At 41.3% G+C, this 20,560-nt stretch overlaps 2 protein-coding genes across 5 annotated transcripts in view; both read left to right on the forward strand.

Annotated features, from left to right (window-relative positions):
- Positions 1–351: 351 nt before the first annotated feature.
- On the forward strand, positions 352–8,151 carry mrpl39 (mitochondrial ribosomal protein L39). Its single transcript, XM_080879090.1, has 10 exons — positions 352–531; positions 1,206–1,412; positions 1,518–1,657; positions 1,847–1,946; positions 2,185–2,252; positions 3,640–3,752; positions 3,872–3,937; positions 4,394–4,547; positions 4,952–4,999; positions 8,007–8,151. The coding sequence occupies exons 1-10, from the start codon at positions 495–497 to the stop codon at positions 8,079–8,081; spliced, it is 1,008 nt and encodes a 335-aa protein (XP_080735216.1). The 5' UTR covers positions 352–494; the 3' UTR covers positions 8,082–8,151.
- Positions 8,152–17,772: 9,621 nt separating this feature from the next.
- Positions 17,773–20,560, forward strand: part of jam2a (junctional adhesion molecule 2a) — a 22,035-nt gene continuing 19,247 nt past the window's right edge. For 2 of the 4 annotated variants that reach the window (XM_080878166.1, XM_080878167.1), the window contains exon 1: positions 17,773–18,200. In XM_080878166.1, coding sequence (XP_080734292.1) covers positions 18,152–18,200 — 49 coding nt within the window. In that variant the 5' untranslated portion in view covers positions 17,773–18,151. The remainder of the gene's footprint in view (positions 18,201–20,560) is intronic. The other 2 variants (XM_080878169.1, XM_080878168.1) reach the window with 2 other exon arrangements.

Genomic DNA, 20,560 nt, shown 5'->3' on the forward strand with positions numbered 1-20,560 from the left:
TCAAATTTGGAGTGCCATTAGAGTCCATTAAGAGGATGAAACTAAGGGGGCATGTGAGACTCCAGATTCAGGATCATAACTTTGGATTCCCTCCAATCAGAATAAGAGGAAAAGTCTTTCAGCACTTAGAAAGGTATGGAAGCTGAAGTGATGCTGAAATACATCTTAGACACCATATGTTAGGAACAGTGCCTGTAAAAATATCACAGTAAACGATATATTTTCTTGACTGGCTTAATACAAAATTACACTAGCTTCTTTGAAACTACTGCCAGCAGCGACACCTGCTGTCGTAAGCTAAAACCGCGTGTCGTTTTACACGTGGAACTTTAGCTTCCGAAAACATCAGTTCCTCTACGGACCTAAATATGCGCTGCACACGAGTCAGGCATGGCGTCCTTCAACCATAGACGTTTGTAAAAGACATTTATCTGTTTGCGGTTAAAAAAAAAAAAAAAAAAAAAATTTGCGTGGCTGTAGGAACAGTCGTGAAAATGGCGAGCAGGACCGTATGTCGAGTTTTCCAGCGACGTGAGTACCAGTTGTTATCCGTGTAGCACTAGCATATGTAGCTGGTCAGGCTTGTGACAGCTGTAAGCTGCAGTAATGCTCCTTTAAAGCTGGATTTAATTGTCATAGAAATAAGTAATACAATAAAATATGATATTTTTTACGGTTTTATATTGTAAAGAGAAAGTACTGGAAACAGGAGGGTCACCGCAAGAAATGTTAGAGCAGCTTTGGGATGTGTTGGAACAGGTTAAGTACATAGTAGTTTTTCCGGTGAAAGGAGGTCCAGCTCAGTGACAGCAGGTGTACCTAATAAAGCGCCTTGTATGTGCGCGGGTGTATAACGGTACAAATTTCTAAAACTCTGTTTTGGAGTCACGGTTGGGTACAGCAGACGAATAATAATGATGATGATGAAAAAAGTCTACTTCTTAGCTTTTGTTTCCTTAAATAATTGTACAATAAATATTTGTATAAAGGTCTAAAGCAGGAGTCGGCAATCTTCGACATCGAAAGAGCCTCTGAAATAAAATATAAATTACAACATATAGATAACATAGATAATTCACTTCAATTAACCATTAACGGCAGACCTGCTACCTGTACGTCGTGTGTTCAACTTCCTCACATTACAGGATCGTTTACACTCTGGTTTCCTTTAAGTTCTTCTTTCCATCCATCCTGCCCATCCACAGGCTTTGCATCCGCTGTGGCAGCTCAGCGTCCATCTCTGGCTGAGGTACGCAGTCAGCGTAACGCCGTCTTCTCCAGAGAGCAGGCCAGGCAGAGAGCTCTGTACCCCCGCATCGAGAAGATCGAGGTGTCCATGCAGGGCCCCGGGCTGGACGGTGCGCTGCTCGTCATGAACAAAGGAATGTCCACCCCGCTGAGCTGCGCCAGACGTGAGTGAAAAGAACAAACCGATTATAAATTCTCCACCGTAAGCTTCAGTTGCATGTGTTAATAACGTGTTGTTACACTCCAAACAAACGCTCTGTCACTCTCAGATCTGACGGAGCATCATGTGACAAACTCAGCTCTGGCTCTTGTGGACGGAGAACCATGGCCTCTCCACCAGCCCCTCACCCACTCCTGCTCACTCACTCTGCTCACGTTTAAAGACAACGACCCCACACTGGTCAACGAGGTACTTTAACAGACAAACGTTCTCTCATAAATTCAGCTTGCTGCTGAAGGATCACACCTTTTATTTGAGAAAAGAAAATATTGTTGACAACAGAACATCAGAGCTGCAAGTCCAGTAAAGACGTGGAAGCCAGTTTGTAGAATAAGTGAATACTTGAGTGTTAGTCCTGTCCTCTTGTCTTGTGCTCAGGCGTACTGGCGTTCCTGCGCTGCCCTGCTGGGTCAGGTGCTGGAGACCGCCTTCAAGGATGATTATACTGTGGAGCTGCTCAGCACACGGGAAGTGCCAGGTAGAAAACCACTGTTTACCCTGACCCCGAGTATGTGTCTTCAGAAGTTTGACCTCGAGTGTTTTGATGTTTGACCTGGTCTTTGTTGACTGATGTTAAATAATTAAAAAAAACAAGGTAGTGTTTAGTTAATGACGTATGTGACAAAATTGATATTTGATATTTAAGCATTTTTTTAAGTGAAAATGTTGCTTTGACATTTCTGCTTCTGCTGTGCTGACTTTGTATTTCCCTGCAGTCCTCTCTGGGGCCTTCTGCTGTGACGTGGTGCTCGACCCCCAGCTCGACTCATGGACTCCCTCTGAGGTGCGTGTATGGTCCAACGCTCTATTACGCCACTGCACTCGCTGCCGACATCATTTCTGTTTACCTAGATGGTGAATATTCATCTGTTTTACTGCAGTGGCAGCTACTCATGGCCTCTTGAATACAACTCAGGGCTCGCAAAATTTCAAAATCCCTGGCAGGCTCTCTTCAGTTTTTGGTAGCCCAAAATAAATTTAAGTAGCCCGGAAAAAAAAAAGAGAACAATTTTCTGATTGATGTTTTGTTTCCTTTACAATATTATAGTTTAATGCATAATATTGTAAAGGAAACAACTTCAGATCCTGAATCTCAAATTTCCACTGAAGTCCCGGGTAAGAGGTAAGTGGAACCAAGATCTACAACATTTGCTTTTTGAAGTTTGCAAAGACGGCTAAATTTTGCTAATGGTAGTTCACTCTGTGCAACATAGTTTGCTGTTCTAAACAGCTTTTTCAGGACTTCTTGTTGTGCTTTGTTTATTTTTAGTATGTTTTTGCAATTGGTGTTTGTTCCGGGAAAGATATTGCAGACTGGGCAATAATGCATTTCTTGCATTTCTCATGGGTTCTGATGGGTCTTTCTTAAAATTACTGGTCCCAGTAACAAAGGCGCTTGTCGACGCAGATATCGAGGGAAACTCACGACACACCCGGCAGAACATTATGTTATTTAGCTCGTCATATTCCAGCCACAGAAATTCTTTTGTCCATGAAACCAAAAAAAGCTGCGCTTTCTTTTTGCCTCATAGTCTGATTTGTTTTGTGGTAAGCTTTTCTTTGGCTGCCCCTTCTTCATCCTGACCTGTCTTATTTGGCTCTGCAGAACTAAAATACCTGCATAAATCCATGTTTTTATACACACACACACACACATCACGGTCAGTGATTCTCTGTGCAGTCAGCCTGTATCACATGTTCAAGTTTGCGAGAGATTTCACTTGTCATGTTTGAATAGTGAGCTAATGAGTGATAAGACGATGTCAGAGGAATTGGTGCGCAATTAATCTGTGACTCACCAATACTGCCGCTCTCTATACGCACAGTGAAAGTGAAAGCAAAAAACAAGCGCAAATTCAAACATGTGACATTGAGACATTGACAGTGGCTCTTCAATGCTAATTACATACTTACCCAGCTACATTTGCGAAAGAATGCAAAAGCATTGACATATATTTTTCCTTTCTATGATAGCCCGACGGGCAGGGCTGAGTTAGATTTTGGTAGCCCGACTGGAAAAAGCCCTGTGACTCTAGAAAAACCTACAACTGTTCAGGCAGGTTGTAGTTTTTACTGTAAGAAGTAGTGACATCCGGCTAATGTTAAGTTTCTCTTTAATGAGATTTTCCATTCAAAAATCAGCTGATGTTTTACTGTCTGTTTCTTTTCAGGAGTCATTACGCTCTTTGACCAGAGGAGCCCAGCAGCTCATCCACCAAGACCTGGCCTGGGAGCCTCTGGAAGTGGCGCCCTCTGTGGCACTGGAGGCTTTCTCACACAGCAGGTAGACTGGCATCTGAGTACTGCTCAGCTGTGTAGACAGCTGACACTTCCACGTACCTCCTTTCACGACTCATTTAGGTTTAAATGCTTTATTTGTTGTATTTTCTCCTACTCTGGCAGGTGTAAGCAGGAAGAAGTGGAACAGAAAGCATCTCAAAATCCCAAAGGCACAGTGATGCTCTACAGGTGACACTGCATTTAAAGTACAAAAAGAGAGACCTGGCCAAGAGAGCAGCACACAACGCAACCAATGCATGCTCAAATAAACGAACAGATACAACTGACGCACAGTTCAAGAAAGAAAACACAACATCCAGATATCGGCATATCTCATATGCAGTAACATATCAAGAGCGGGACCACCTTTAAGAGCAGTCACTTAAACTAAGAGAACTATTTGGCACTGAAGTTGGTATTAAACTCGAGACAGGTATCCTAACTTTAGTTAGAGTTTATGAATTTGCGTCTCCTTTGACTTTGCAGGCTGTGCTTCTGCATTTAGCAAATATGTGTAACAGTATTTGGACACTGAGCAAACACCAGTAGACTGAAACTTTCCTTATTGCACTGCATGACGGGCAGAGTAGAATCTTTCATTATTCCTGCACTTACCTGAACTCAACCATGTACCCGTTTTGGTAGATGTGGCGACCATGTACTCCTGAGTGGGGGCCCCCTGGTGGCCAGAACAGGCCTGTGCTCCCAGTATGAGGTGACGGCCCTCCACAGCCTGGGACAGGGATCCTGGGGCCTCCATCGTCGAGCACAGGGCCTCTCCCTGCCTCTGCAGCTTCAGGTGAGAAAGTGTGTTTAGTATAAGCTGTATATATAGGAACCAGTTATCCATTTTTTTAATTGCATAATTTCTTCCAGTATCTTCGCACATACTAAGGACACTGGCAGGTTGAGAGACATATGATTGTAAACTTCATACATGTTTTAGTGCTTTGATTGTTAGGACTGTAAAAGTGATGTAAAGCAGTCCAGCCCACATTAAATAAAGGCTTTATTGTCCATGTTTTTCTGTTTTAATATCCTTAAAAGCGTTGCAGCAGTGGAACAAAAGCTAATCAAATGGCACTTGATTGTCCATCTGTTACAACAGTTTTTCATGCACAATTGCCAAGAATTGTGTGATGTATAAAAAGCACTTTATTGTGTCTACATGTGCCTCCAAGTCACGTTTTCCTCTCTCTGCAGGCTCACCACACAGTCTGGAGGAAACTGAGGCAACGGGCAGAGAAACTGGTAAGAACAGCAAATGTGCTTCAATCTAATAAAAATATGTTTGAGAAAAGAACAGCAAATGTCTCTGTTTTTTAGCTCTGAAGAACTGAAACCAGCCCAGAGAGAACTCTTAATGTCTGGACGGTGTTGAGTATTTGTCCAGTAGCCAGAGGTTAGGATTTAGCACTCTGTTTTTATTACCGTGCATTATTATGTTGGCAAAAACCGAGACAGGAAGTATTGCGGGCTGTAATCTCAAGGAAAAGGCAGGTCTCATCCTCCTCATGAAGGACAAAGGCTGCTTTCTGAAGTCGACATCAAAAACACAAACGCCGAGTGAAGATCCGAGGGAAAAATATTTTTAAATCTCTGCATGTTCAAGGCTCTACTTCTAGACGCCTGGATTGATGCGAAAGGTGAATCCGCTCCGTCTGCATAACCGAGCTTGACTCGAGCGCTGAAAGATAGACGCATCAATTCTGCAAATTCAAACTAGGTTATGAGTTAATTTTGGATGGAGCCATCTAGGCGAAATAGATTTCGCTGCAGCCTTTCTGGCATCCTCGGTGCATCACTGATTGCGTAATAAAAAAAAAAAAAGAAGATGTACTCATTAATAGACGCACTTAATTTGGCAACTGATGATATACTGTGCTCCATGGCCTACATTTTATACACAGAGATGGGATACTCGGGGAATTGAAAATGGCACTTTTAAGAACAAAAGTCTGAAGACCTGAGTTGGATTGATATTAAAATTGTGAAATATTTGGATCATATATTTATGGAGTTTTTAAGAGCGCAGGATTAGCATGCTGACCTCCTCCAGGAGAGGCTGCACATCAGTTTTATAGTCTTGGAGGTCACTGTTATATATTATCAGCCAACCTTCTAATGCATGCCGTGTTTGTCGTGCACACGAGGTGTACGAAGGGCAGCCGCTCTGTCCCGTTTGTCCCGTGTTATCAGAACGTCGCTACCGCTAATCAGTGGAAGAGCTATAAAGTGAAAGAGGCCTAGAAGATCTCTGAAGGACAGCTATGTTGCACCATAAGAAAGCATATGCAGGCAGACATGCCAAATGCACCTCTTCTCCTTCTCTTCTGCAGCCTGCAGAGGCAAACAGACGTCATTTTAAGACCACATGAGTGTTTTTCATTCCTTTTAAGCAGCCCGAGGCTGGCTGTTCTTGTCATGCTCAGCTCTTTGAAATAAAGCTGTCTTTCCTTAATGTGGAGGGAAAAACTGCTGAGAAAAAACCTTCACTATTAAACAGTTAAACAATGGCTGGATTCACTGCAATGCTTCAAATCCAGGTTCGTGTGTTTTTATTTCAGCCTGTGCCTTTAAGTGTGATTATTAATGATCAATTATTATGAATCTGGCAGGTTAAAGGAATAGATAGCAGTAACTCTGTTAGCATCGTCACCATTCTGGTGCCTGACATCATATTGTGAAGTGTAGATCGGTCTTTACGGTGAAAGTCACCATGTTCGTGACTCGTGTTCACTGTTCAGCTGTTTTAAGTCAAAGCAGCATTTCATCAGATGATGTCAGACTACCAAAACAATTTTCTAAATTACAACATTTACCGTGACGATCGATCGCAGTTTAAATTGCAGCGTTTGAGGGTTACAGATGTTGTGTTTGCTCAACATGGCAGTATGTCTTTAAAAATGACCCGCAGCGTCCTTTGGCTTTAGGTGATTCTTCTGCACCGTTTTGCAAATCATAATGCTGGTATGAAGTGGGGGGCTTGGAATTGCAACAGCTCTCTCTCTCTGATAGACATGCAGCTGGTAAAAGAAATATTGAACTTGTCACCAATTTTCTAAGTAAATATATTTCTAGGGTGCTGTTGAGATGAAATCCTCACCAGATGTCAGCAACAACCCGCCCAATCCACACATGCAAAGAAATCAAAGATAGATGGTGATGACAGCTTTTGGCCCGTTCTTCCACACAAACAGGCTTACATGGGTTCCTTCTTTAGCTTAAGTTCTTTCTGTAGATCATCAGCTGGATTCGGGTCCGATGATTGGCTTTATTTTCTTTCTCTGAGAGTTTCCTTGGCTGTGTTTGGGAGCATGTTCTCCCTGAAATGTCCACCCTCGTTTCATCTTCGTCATCCTGGTAGATGGAAGCAGATTTTAATTTGTCCGTTCATTCTTGCTCTAATTATATGAAGGAAGTGCCATATGCTGAAAAACAGCCCTGCACCATGATGTCCCCACCTTCAAACTTCACTGTTGGCGTGGTGCTTTTGGACCTCTATGGTTTGATTTCTTTGTGTGTGTGGATTGGATAAGTTGCTGCCAACAGCCAGTGAGAATTTCATGTTAATAGCAGCTTTAGAAATATATTTACTTAGAAAATAGATGACATGTTCAATACTAAAACCCGCCGTACATCTAGACAACAGAGAGAGAAACTTCAGTTATCTAAATGGACTTGTTAAGGTTCATTCGCTGGGATTACACGAAGGTTTTTCTTTTAAAATGCACACTTTTTGGTTATTTATGTGTTGCATCCCTGCTTCTAGCTCTTTGTCTTCTGCCTCAGAAGGCTCATGAAGCCTCTGAATCTTGCACTGATGTCAAATTGTCTGGCCTTTTTGACAGGCGTAATTTGTTACATCATTAAGTTGAAAGATTAGTGTTATTTGGTTCACCCCCAGTATGTGCCAGCCTACGGACTCTCCAGGAACAGGTTTATAAAAACAGCGAGACGTGGGCGGATGCGTTTTGTGAGCCGGCTGCAGGCAGTAGGGAGGCATGTCCCCTGTCTGCCTCCAGCTGGCCAAAACACCACCGCCCACACTGCAAAAAGATTCTTCCAAATTTCCCCCCACGGTGGGCATCATGCCCCCACAACCCACTACCACCACTACGGAAGCTTTCTTTTTAAAAATATATGCAAAAAGATATTTTAGCTTATTTCTGATGAAAGTAGGATGGAGAGGGGATGTAACGGTCTGGGAATGTTAGTTTCTCTTCTCTCTGTTTTCACGTTTTTGTTTTCTACACAGGTGGATGTGCCGGGTCCTGAAGTAGCAGCTCCACCATCTCCTCCCAACTCACCTCAACTTCCAGCCAGCCACTAACCACCTCTGTAACCTTCCACGTAAACACTTTAACTGATTAGATCATTTGTTCAATAAATGTATAAAAACATGTGAGAAATCTCTTGCATTTATTTATTTTCTTATTTAATATTGCTGCAAATTGAAACGAACGGCAGTATTGTTGCGCAAAACGCAGTAGCCTTTGTATTCGGTGTGATTAACAGTCGTGATTGTGGGTGGGTGCGTTTGTTCTTGTATCAGCAGTTTTCCTTAAAAACAAAAGCTGTGTGCGTGCATGCGTACATGTGTAAATTGGCCAGAGGTCAGGCAACAGTGCATCTGTTGCGTCTATCACTTGGCAAACAGGTGGCTCTCAATCCTCTGAGTGCATTTGGCATGTGTGAGCAAGCCTGAGGATTTGAGTCATGAGGCAGCATCGTTTCCCTTTTTTTTTTTCTCCTTCTTGATTCCTGGCAAATTGACACATTCGACAACAACACATTTTTTGAGAAGTTGCAATTTTAGCCTGAAATCTACAGTGTTCGATACTTTAATAATAATAATAATAATAAACTTTATTTATAAAGCACACTTAAAAACCAAGGGTATGCCAAGGTGCTTAACAAGTAAATAGAGTATAGGAGGAGGATAATAGAAATAGGACCAAAGCAAGTACTAAATATGCAAGCAGATAACTGTCACTAATACATAGGAAAGCAACAGGTACAGAGCAAACAAGAATTTAAATGAGCATAAAAGTGCATGATATAAAATCATAAAAGAAATATTAACTAGAGGGAAAGGCAAGATTGAATAAGTGGGTTTTTAATCGTGATTTGAACAGTGCAATGGAATCAGATGCGCGGAGGTCGAGAGGAAGGGTATTCCACAGTACCGGGGCAGCCAGAGCAAACGCACGGTCACCCTGGGACTTCAGTCGAGATCTGGGTTGGGTCAGAAGTAGTTGAGTGGCAGATCTGAGTGTTCTAGCAGGAGTATGTGGTTTGAGAAGTTCACTAAGATAACTTGGCGCTAATTTATTAATAGTTTTGAAAGTAAGGAGTAATATTTTAAATTGAATACGGTACTTTATGGGCAGCCAATGCAGGCTAGCTAGGACAGGGGTAATATGGCAAAATTTCCTGGTACCAGTCAAAAGGCGGGCTGCTGCATTTTGGACTGTTTGCAGTTTAAGAAGAAGAGAAGAGGGAAGACCATAGTACAAGGAGTTACAATAATCCAACCTGGAGGTCACAAAAGCGTGAATAAGCTTCTCCAGGTCCTCATGCGGAATATAATGCCTAGCCTTAGAGATAAGGCGCAGTTGGTGGAAGCTAGATCTCACTACAGCAGACACTTGCTTATCGAGTTTGAGCGAGCTATCCAGCAGTACACCCAAGTTACTGACATAGTCACAAGAAAAACTAGCAAAGGAACCCAGGGCAGCACAGAGTTGGGCACGAGGGATTTTACTGTTGAACACCACAATCTCAGTCTTCTTATCATTTAAAACGAGGGAATTACTCAGGAACCATTCTTTGACCTCCCGCATGCATTCTTGAAAGTAGTGCAGGGACACAGCAAGGTCGTCAGTAAGTTCAAAATAGATCTGTATGTCATCGGCATAACAGTGGAAGGCGATATTGTATTTTTCAAAGATTGCGCCTAGAGGGAGCAAATACAATGAGAAGAGAATAGGGCCTAAAACTGATCCTTGAGGCACACCACAACAGACCGGAGCGGAGGAAGAGGAGAAGGTGCCTAAGTGAACTGATAAGGATCTATCAGCGAGGTATGATTTAAACCAGTCGAGGGCAGTGCCTCTAATACCCACAGTGTGCTCAAGTCTTAGTAATAAAATGTTATGGTCTACCATATCAAAGGCCGAAGAGAGGTCCAGTAAAACTAGGACCATAGAGCGTCCAGTATCAGTGATTACAAGAATATCATTAAGAACTCTAACCAAAGTAAAAACATTCCTTTATGCTTTAAAATTAAAAGAATCTGCAATGAAACATTCTGTCCGTTAAGTTCGATACACATAGCTGTAAATAAATTATCAATAAAATTGCAAAATGGGGAGAAAAAAACGGAATAAACAAAATTGACATTTCTCACAGAAAGTTTGGTGTTTATAATGTATAAAACATCTGCAAATATTAGTAAGCTGTCAAAACACAGTTAACAATTATAATTAGTGTAATTTCACAGACTGTATTTTATAATTGTGCTGTTTATTTTCAAATAAACCATAAAACTGATGTTATGGAGAAGGAATAATAAAAAATCTAAAGATTTATTCTTAAGGCATGCATAAGTTTAATGAGATTGAACAATAAATGTTAATTGCCTGTGAAATTACAGACTTGGATCGTTCAATGCGAGTTAACTGTCAAATCTGAGGGATGCTTGACGGACTTTACACAGAGGGACACTTACAAGGGGTCAGTGTGGAAAAAGTTCAAACAGCACTGTGGGCGTGGCAACCTTCTAAAATTGTCATCTTACTATATAATAAACCCAAATGGTAACTGTAGCAAGTTTAAGCCTCGTTGAGTTTATTGTAGCAGTATTTTATCATAATATTAGGTATTAGGTTTATCATTTTTACACATGTAAACGCCATTAATAAAATAAATAAATAAATATAAATATATATATATATATATATATATATATATATATATATATATATATACACACATATATATATATATACACATATATATATATATATATATATATATATATATATATATATATATATATATATATATATATATATATACACATATATACATATATATACACATATATACATATATATATATTTTAGGGGTGCAACGATACACAAAATTCACGGTTCGGTTCGGTTCGATACTTTGGTGTCACGGTTCGATATTTTTTCGATACAAAAAAAATGTTCATGCCTTTTTAATTTGTCATTTATTAAAATTATAAATATATATTTTAACTCAAAAGTACAGTTTTTAAATTTAACCCTAACCCTTGTGCGTGTTTTTTATTTTGACAGCGAATGCGCACCTGCGGACCACTTATGTGCAGCCCTGGTTATTTAGCTCATCATTTTGCAGCCACAGAAATTCTTTTGTCCATGAAACCATAAAGCTGCACTTTCTTTTTGCCTTATAGTCTGATTTGTCATAACTTCTCCGTTTTGTGGTAAGCTTTTCTTTGGCTGTCACTTCTTCACCCTGACCTGTCTTATTTGGCTCAGCAGAACTAAAATATATATCTGTCTGTGAAGGTTCTCAGTCATCCAGGTCATCGTAGTCAAATATAAATCCTGCTGCTTTTACACACGCACTCACATAAGCTCAGCGATTCTCTGCGCGATCAACCTCTCACATGTTTAAGCTTGCTGCGGGAGATTTCACTTGTCATGTTTGCATAGTAAGCTAACAATTAATAAGACAATGTCAGAGGAATTGGTGCACAAATTATCATCACTCACAGATCAGTGCTGTCGCTCTCTATACACAGTTCACACGATTGCAAAGTGAAAGCAAAAAAACAAGCGCAAATTCAAACGCGATTTCAATATGTCACATATTGACAGTGGCTCACCGATGCCAATGACATAATTACCCAGCTATATTTCTGAAAGAATGCAAAAGCATTGACATATATTTTTCCTACAATAGCCCGACAGGCAGGGAAGAGATAGATTTTGGTAGCCCGACTGAAAAAATCGCTAGCCCCAGGATGTCAGGCTAGCGATATTGCGAGCCCTGTATCTGATTGAGGAATCACTCATCTTTGGAAAAGAGAGTTTATTACAGAGAAATGTCTCTTTCCAAAATAAAAGCTATACTATCCGCTTCTTCTGGGCTATATTCTCAGCAGCATAAGGAGAATCATGTGCTAACAGCTGTCTAAATGACTCGGCTAAAGTTAGTAGCATGCTTGTTGTTTTTTGTCTGCTTCCACTTGTCTTTGCACTAGGATGATGTCGGCGTAAATGTGCAGTCATATTCGTTGTGTTCCCACTAGTGCTTTCAGGTTAATCTCGTTGAAATGACCATAACACCACAACACGGCAAATCTCCGTTAACGAGCTACCACCGATCACTCCGTGCATGGGGCTGGACGGCCAACACGTTAACGAGCTAACTGCGCTAACACACTAGCTCCCACCCATGTAATTGAGCATTGCATGGCACATCCAACATACTGTTTTACTTTAGTCCATGACTCGCTTACCTTCAGGGTCATACGTCACATGAAAACCAAAATAATTCCAAATGCCAGATCTGAATGAGGTTCAATTTGCCTGTTGCAAGTAGAGCTTAACTTCTGTCTTGCTAGCTTGCCCTGCGCTCTTCCTTCTGACTATGCTGTCTGTGTTGAGCGCTCAGTGGATCTGCGCTCGACAGTGCAGCCTAGGCGGAGTAGTCGAACACAGATTCACTGAGCGCTCAACACAGACAGCATCGTCAGAAGGAAAGTTGATAAAATAAATTACAAATGTTGTATTGTTCGATACATATGTGTACCGAACCGAAAGCACTGTATCGAACGGTTCAATATCGATACGAATATCATTGCACCCCTAATATATATATATATATATATATATATATATATATATATATATATATATATATATATATATATATATATATATACATACATACATATATACACACATATATATACATATATACACCTATATATACATATATACACCTATATATACATATATACACCTATATATACATATATTAGGGGTGCAACGATATTCGTATCGATATTGAACCGTTCGATACAGTGCTTTCGGTTCGGTACGCATATGTATCGAACAATACAACATTTGTAATTTATTTTATCAACTTTCCTTCTGACGATGCTGTCTGTGTTGAGCGCTCAGTGAATCTGCATTCGACTACTCCGCCTAGGCTCGACAGTGCAGCCTAGGCGGAGTAGTTGAATGCAGATTCACTGAGCGCTCAACACAGACAGCATCGTCAGAAGGAAGAGCACAGGGCAAGCTAGCGAGACAGAAGTTAAGCTCTCCTTGCAACATGGACCTCCCCCACCCTCATTCAGATCTGGCGTTTGGAATTATTTTGGTTTTCACGTATGACCCTGAAGGTAAGCGAGTCATGGACTAAAGTAAAACAGTATGTTGGATGTGCCATGCAATGCTCAATTACATGGGTGGGAACTAGTGTGTTAGCGCAGTTAGCTCGTTAACGTGTTGGCCGTCTAGCCCCATGCACGGGGCGATCGGCGGTAGCTCGTTAACGGAGATTTGCCGTGTTGTGGCTTTAAGGTCATTTCAACGAGATTAACCTGAAATCACTAGTGGGAACACAACGAATATGACTGCACATTTACGCCGACATCATCCTAGTGCAAAGACAAAAACAACAAGCATGCTACTAACTTTAGCCGAGTCATTTAGACAGCTGTTAGCACATGATTCTCCTTATGCTGCTGAGAATATAGCCCAGAAGAAGCGGATAGTATAGCTTTTATTTTGGAAAGAGCCATTTCTCTGTAATAAACTCTCTTTTCCAAAGATGAGTGATTCCTCAATCAGATACAGGGCTCGCAATATCGCTAGCCCGACGTCCTGGGGCTAGCGATTTTTTTCAGTCGGGCTACCAAAATCTATCTCTTCCCTGCCCGTCGGGCTATTGTAGGAAAAATATATGTCAATGCTTTTGCATTCTTTCAGAAATATAGCTGGGTAATTATGTCATTGGCATCGGTGAGCCACTGTCAATATGTGACATATTGAAATCGCGTTTGAATTTGCGCTTGTTTTTTTGCTTTCACTTTGCAATCGTGCAAACGGTGTATAGAGAGCGACAGCACTGATCTGTGAGTGATGATAATTTGTGCACCAATTCCTCTGACATCGTCTTATTAATTGTTAGCTTACTATGCAAACATGACAAGTGAAATCTCCCGCAGCAAGCTTAAACATGTGAGAGGTTGATCGCGCAGAGAATCGCTGAGCTTATGTGAGTGCGTGTGTAAAAGCAGCAGGATATATATTTGACTACGATGACCTGGATGACTGAGAACCTTCACAGACAGATATATATTTTAGTTCTGCTGAGCCAAATAAGACAGGTCAGGGTGAAGAAGTGACAGCCAAAGAAAAGCTTACCACAAAACGGAGAAGTTATGACAAATCAGACTATAAGGCAAAAAGAAAGTGCAGCTTTATGGTTTCATGGACAAAAGAATTTCTGTGGCTGCAATATGATGAGCTAAATAACCAGGGCTGCACATAAGTGGTCCGCAGGTGCGCATTCGCTGTCAAAATAAAAAACACGCACAAGGGTTAGGGTTAAATTTAAAAACTGTACTTTTGAGTTAAAATATATATTTATAATTTTAATAAATGACAAATTAAAAGGGCATGAACATTTTTTTGTATCGAAAAAATATCGAACCGTGACACCAAAGTATCGAACCGAACCGAACCGTGAATTTTGTGTATCGTTGCACCCCTAATATATATATACATATACATATATACACATATACATATATACACATATATTATACACACATGCATATATATATATATATATATATATATATATATATATATATATATATATATATATATATATATATATATATATATATATATGTGTGTGTGTATAATATATGTGTATATATGTATATGTATATATATATTAGGGGTGCAACGATACACAAAATTCACGGTTCGGTTCAGTTTGATATTTTGGTGTCACGGTTCGATATTTTTTATACAAAAAAATGTTCATGCCCTTTTAATTTGTCATTTATTAAAATTATAAATATATATTTTAACTCAAAAGTACAGTTTTTAAATTTAATGTTGCTGAAACAACAGAGTAATAAAAAACTAAATCTATCTGATTGAGGAATCACTCATCTTTGGAAAAGAGAGTTTATTACAGAGAAATGGTTCTTTCCAAAATAAAAGCTATACTATACGCTTCTTCTGGGCTATATTCTCAGCAGCATATTAAACATATCAGGTCCCCATAAGGAGAATCATGTGCTAATGGCAGTCTAAATGACTCGGGTAAAGTTTGTAGCATGCGTGCTTGTTGTTTTTGTCTGCTTCCACTTGTCTTTGCACTAGGATGATGTCGGAGTAAATGTGCAGTCATATTCGTTGTGTTCCCACTAGTGCTGTCAGCGTTAATCTGAAATGACGTTAACGTCACAACACGGCAAATCTCCGTTAACGAGCTACCGCGGATCGCCCCGTGCCTGGGGCTGGACGGCCAACACGTTAACGAGCTAACTGCGGTAACGCACTAGTTCCCACCCATGTAATTGAGCATTGCGTGGCACATCCGACATACTGTTTTACTTTTGTCCATGACGCGCTTACCTTCAGGGTCATACGTCACATGAAGACCAAAATAGTTCCAAAGGCCAGATCTGAATGAGGGTGGGGGAGGTTCAATTTGCCATGTTGCAACCAGCTTAGCTTCTGTCTTGCTAGCTTGTGCTGCGCTTGGTGGATCTGCGCTCGACAGTGCAGCCAAGGCGGAGTAGTCAAACGCAGATTCACTGAGCTCTCAACACAGACAGCATCTTCAGAAGGAAAGTTGATAAAATAAATTACAAATTTTGTATTGTTCATACATATGCGTACTGAACCGAAAGCACTGTATCGAACGGTTCAATATCAATACGAGTATTGTTGCACCGCTGATATATATATATATACTGTGTAAACTTAAAGCTACAGGACTATTTTCCAAAACAAGAAAAAAAATTCCATGTTTAAATAAAATGTCTTTATTTTTCGGTGATGGTAAAGTTCTGTTATTTCACTGTATTTTTCTGGCACACCACATTTTACAGTGTACACTCTTTAAAACACTGGCTACATCTTGTTTAACATCTGTTTATTGATTAGTTCTGGTAAAGTTCCCATATCTGGGATACATAAAGTATGTCTTATGTTTAATGGCTTCCAGTGACATGGAAAATTGATCCCTTCTTTGGGTGTCTTTAGATCATTTGAGATTAAAAGTGAATGCCAGGAACCATAAAACAGAAACAAACACCCATTTCTGGTCAAATTATTATGTTTGTTTCTCAGTAACATTCAACTTTTCCAAAATTGGATTGGAAACAATGTAAGATTGCGCAAAGTCTCTGGCCAGAAAAGCTGCAAACTATGCAGCTGTTGTCCCATCTCAAGCATCCTGCTGCTACCCCCACCCACCCAAAAACACCCTGACAGTGTGTGAGACACACCCAAACACACATGCCTCAGATTCAGTCCCAGTTGAGATGTTTGACTCGGTGCCCTGATGAGCCTGAATACCCCTCTCCTGCAGCACTTTAGAGGTGTTTAGGAACTGGTGCTGCACAGATGATTAAAATTGAATAACTACAAAAATACTGTGAAATAATGCATCCTGACAAATTAATTTATGTCCTTCTGTTCTCCATTTGTTCAAAAGGTCTGTAATGCAATCTGCGTGCCTCGCTGAATCTCTTGTTGAGTAATTGTTGAGGAATCAATGCTCTGCTGATGAGTAATAACCCGTCTTTCTCTGGATATAATCAGCATTCAGCTTTCTATTGAGGAAAAAAACTATTGTCATGCATTTCAGGTTTAATGAGAATTACTTTGCTTAAATAAGCTTTTGATTGCACCATACTTTAAATGTCAGTGCTTTTTTTTCTCTGTTAAACACTCGTTATTATTTAAATCCATCCTATACAAAATCATGAGCAAAAGCATAATTGGACAGGATCACTTTCAGAACCACTTACGAGACCTCATGTGAAATCCAAGTGAAATCATGAGCTCATACTCACAAAACACAGGGAGATTTTCAGAGTTGACGAATGAATAACTTGAAAGAAAATTCTTTGCCCAACAACTCGTTTTCTGTTATGGTGGAAAAGCTGAAATACATTACTGTTTTTGAACCTTGAAGGTGCCCGGCACAGTTTTAATGACGCCAACTTTCTGGTCTTTAAACCCAAATTGGTTTTAATTAATTTACAGAAAATCTTGGGGTTTGTTTTTGTACTGTGGACATACTGTAAAAAAACAAAACAAAAACAACAACAACAAAAGAACAGACATTGCTGTTCTTTTCTGTCATTTTTCTGTTTATCCATGACTTAATTGCTTTGGCGTAGTATGGTGATTATCATTAAGAAAAGCTAGCTGTAAAATCTACCGTTTAAAGTTCAAAATCTACACACAATGTTCATCAGGTGGGCCAAATTGGAGTCTTTGCTGGGCCTATTCTGTGCCCCGGGCCTTATGTTTGGCACCCCTCCTTTCATAAAAACGCAAACGATTTCAGACCTTTACAGTTCTTCTGTTAACTCCTAATTCGTAGTGTTGCATCTCAGTGTGCGTCCTCTGCTCCGACAGATCACCTGTTTCATGATTACTGAAACCAAAGAGATTTTTGAGCAACCTGGTAACATCAAAACTGTTTAAATACTCCATATTGATTTTGACTGTTTCTAACAAACTTGTCTCCAACATTGAAGGAAGAAACTGTAATATGTGTGTGTTTCTACGTGGAGTGGGCCTCAAAGTTCAGCATAACTCGCAGGTCTCCCTCGGGGTTCGGTATTAAGGCGACCACACCTTTGCTGCCACACCACCGCTATGTGGCCACTTGGCAGTGCAGTGCGCGTCTTGGACACGGCGCTGCGCTCTCGGCGCTCCGCCGCTCTGCTCATCAGAGCTCACTCCGCCCTCCCTCCCTTTCTCCCTCCACCTCAATCTCAACCAGCCGCCCAGCGAGAACAGAGAGCATCCATTCGCGTCTCTCTGACAGTGACAGAGGCTGCTCGCCATTGCTCACCGCACTTTTCAGCCGGGACGTCGATCTCGCTGACTGCTCCGTGCAGAAGTTGCGACTTCACGCTCGTCTGTTTCTCGTGCCAGGAGCTGAGCGCCGGGTCGGTCCGGTTGCTTGACACGCGCGCTCACACACCCTCCCGGGAGATCAGTTTATTCCCTGGATGCCGGATGAATTATCTGGGAGTTGCGAACAAGTGAACAACAAAGCCGAGGCTCGAGATCTGCCTCCTCGCTCCTTCCTCCGAAGACGAGACTCCAGGCAGAGTTGGGGACGATAATGATGGGGACGTCCCTGTATCTTCCTGTTGTGATTTTACTGATGCAATGTAAGTGGAAAATGGAAAGTGTTCATTCGAAGAAGTTGCTCTTGAGTGTTCCCTTTTATTTACTTTTCTAGACGAGGGCGAAACCATTACGAATCATTAAGAATCGATTATTTAAAATGTGCTTGAAAGCCTAGATGTTTATATTGTGGGGAAATTATTCTACGGATTTTCACTAAAGTCATAGTACAGCGTTGGTCTGCTTTCTATAAACATGATTTGGAAGATGAATATATGGAGGAAATTTTCATTTCATGTTTTTTTCTTTTTTGGATTCACGTAATTGTTCATTTGCAACTCCCCCGCCGCGGTTTAGTTGAACCCCCTCTGAGAGAGTGGGCCGTGGTGACGGTGCAGCCAGGCTGGGTTCCTACAAGCTGGCCCCAAAGTTGTATTGGCCTGGTGCCACTTAAGGGTGTGGGTGTTATGTTGGTGGCGGGTGGGTACCCGTTTTTGGCAGAATGAGCCACAGATCTGCGCGTGAGGTCAGCGCTTGGATTTCTACCAGAAACTTCAAGCTGGTTTTCACCGTGACACGGAGTTTGTTTGTTTGTTCAGGGGCGGTGGGCGGGAAGAAATCAGGAAATTGGAAACACAAAACACAAAAATTTTAAATTTATTTTAAGGCGCAAATAACAAGAAAACATTTAAAGAGGGCTGATCATCCTGCACGGAGACGCAGGAAGGAAGAGTGCTGTTTGGGGCTTGAGCGTGAGATGGATGTGATGAGACAGTGAGAGTGAGTCACGCACATTTTACTCACATTTCGCCACCTGTCAGGACTCCGGGTCAGAGTTCACAGAGCTGTGTGTTTTCAGTCCCGCTGTGATAGAAATCATCGTCATGTGGCTCAATTGATGGATGTCAGCAGGTGAGAAGAGCACCATTGAGATCCCCCCAGCTCCACTGCTACTTGTACATTGCATTGTTTAAAAAGCGGAAAAAAAAGAAGTAGAAGAGGAAATGTTTTGGGTGGGTCTCTGGCAAGTGATCCTGAAGCTTCTATGTCACCACACACACACACACACACACACACACACACACACACACACACACACACACACACACACACACACACACACACACACACAGTTTAAGTAATATCCCCAACCTCACCCTCTCGCACACATGCACACATATATCCACACATCAACTCCCTCATATCAACCTCTCCCTCTCACACACACACTCTCATGCTGTGTCTGTCTGAGACAGCTGTTGCTCACAGTCTTACAGTCATACACAGACTGGCTTTGTTCAAATGGAGAACACACACACACATACGCCCGCACAGTCAGTCGTCATCCTGTTTTCCTGAGCACCCCCCCTCCACAGCCTTGAAACGTGTTTGCCCTCCACGTTCATGCTATCTACATCACGCAGGCAGACAGGATATTTCCTATGGGTCCATCTCCCTCCCTCTTTCATTTGTTCTCTGTTAATTTGAATAAGTGCCTTAATTATTACTGCGCCATGCTTTTGACCTCGGCACAGCCCTGGCAACACCAGCCTCAGTCTCTGTAATACTCAGAACGGACCGCGTAATGAGAGTAAAGCTGAGTGCCAAGGAGTGAGCGTACCATCCTTCTATTTTTTGCTCAGGGAAGAGGGTGGCTGTCCCTCCTGTGAGTTTAAGCAGTAGCACTGTTTGATTGATGTTAATGCCATGCACGACATCCGTGTGTGTGTCTGTGTGTGTTTTAGTTTTTTTCCTTCCTGTGTTGGTGCTATTGTTAGTCTTTCCCGTGCTTCAGAACCACCACAGGCCCACAGAAGCAGCATTTTAATTACCGCTGTGGCCAAATCCGATGCTATATTGGAGAATCACCAGAGACCTGCTGCTGTGGTACTTATTATAATAATCTTTTTCATCTGGCAAATCTAGTGCAACGCTGTAGCCCCTCATTAGGCTATTTTGCTGTTCACTTGACCAAAGTAGTTGAAATCCACCTGGATTGGTGGAAAAGTGTAAAACAGAGTTGATTTTCAACCCCTAGTGGTCCATACTTATGTACTGTGTAGTTAGTCTGTAGTTAGGATACTCAGCACTCGGTGCCGGTAATAGTCCTGCTAACTGGAAATGATGTTAACCCAAATCAGTCTGCTCTGTCTGATGATGGTTTTGTACTCATCTATCAGGGCTCCGTGCATTAGCTTCTATGGATGTTCCAGTTTTTGGCCAAGAGCCCAGATTCGTCCAGGATTCAGTGTGGTGGTTTACATATTTGCCTATCAAAATCAATCCTGGAAGGAGATACAAATCTCTTTGGGACTCGGTCAGGAAAGGCGGTGTAAAAATCAGCCAAATGAAAACATGCAGTGCGCTCTGACAACCTCCGGTGACTAACGGAACAATTTGGAGA

Source organism: Rhamphochromis sp. 'chilingali', assembly GCF_963969265.1.
Source record: "Rhamphochromis sp. 'chilingali' genome assembly, chromosome: 3".
In the NCBI taxonomy this organism is placed as follows: domain Eukaryota; kingdom Metazoa; phylum Chordata; class Actinopteri; order Cichliformes; family Cichlidae; genus Rhamphochromis; species Rhamphochromis sp. 'chilingali'.

Excerpts from the sequence above, each read along its gene's own strand:
- mrpl39 (XM_080879090.1), top strand. The coding sequence starts at position 495 with ATGGCGAGCAGGACCGTATGTCGAGTTTTCCAGCGAC. Across the intron at positions 3,938-4,393 it reads GGCACAGTGATGCTCTACAG|ATGTGGCGACCATGTACTCC; the intron begins GTGACACTGCAT and ends CCGTTTTGGTAG. Across the intron at positions 5,000-8,006 it reads GGCAACGGGCAGAGAAACTG|GTGGATGTGCCGGGTCCTGA; the intron begins GTAAGAACAGCA and ends TTTTCTACACAG.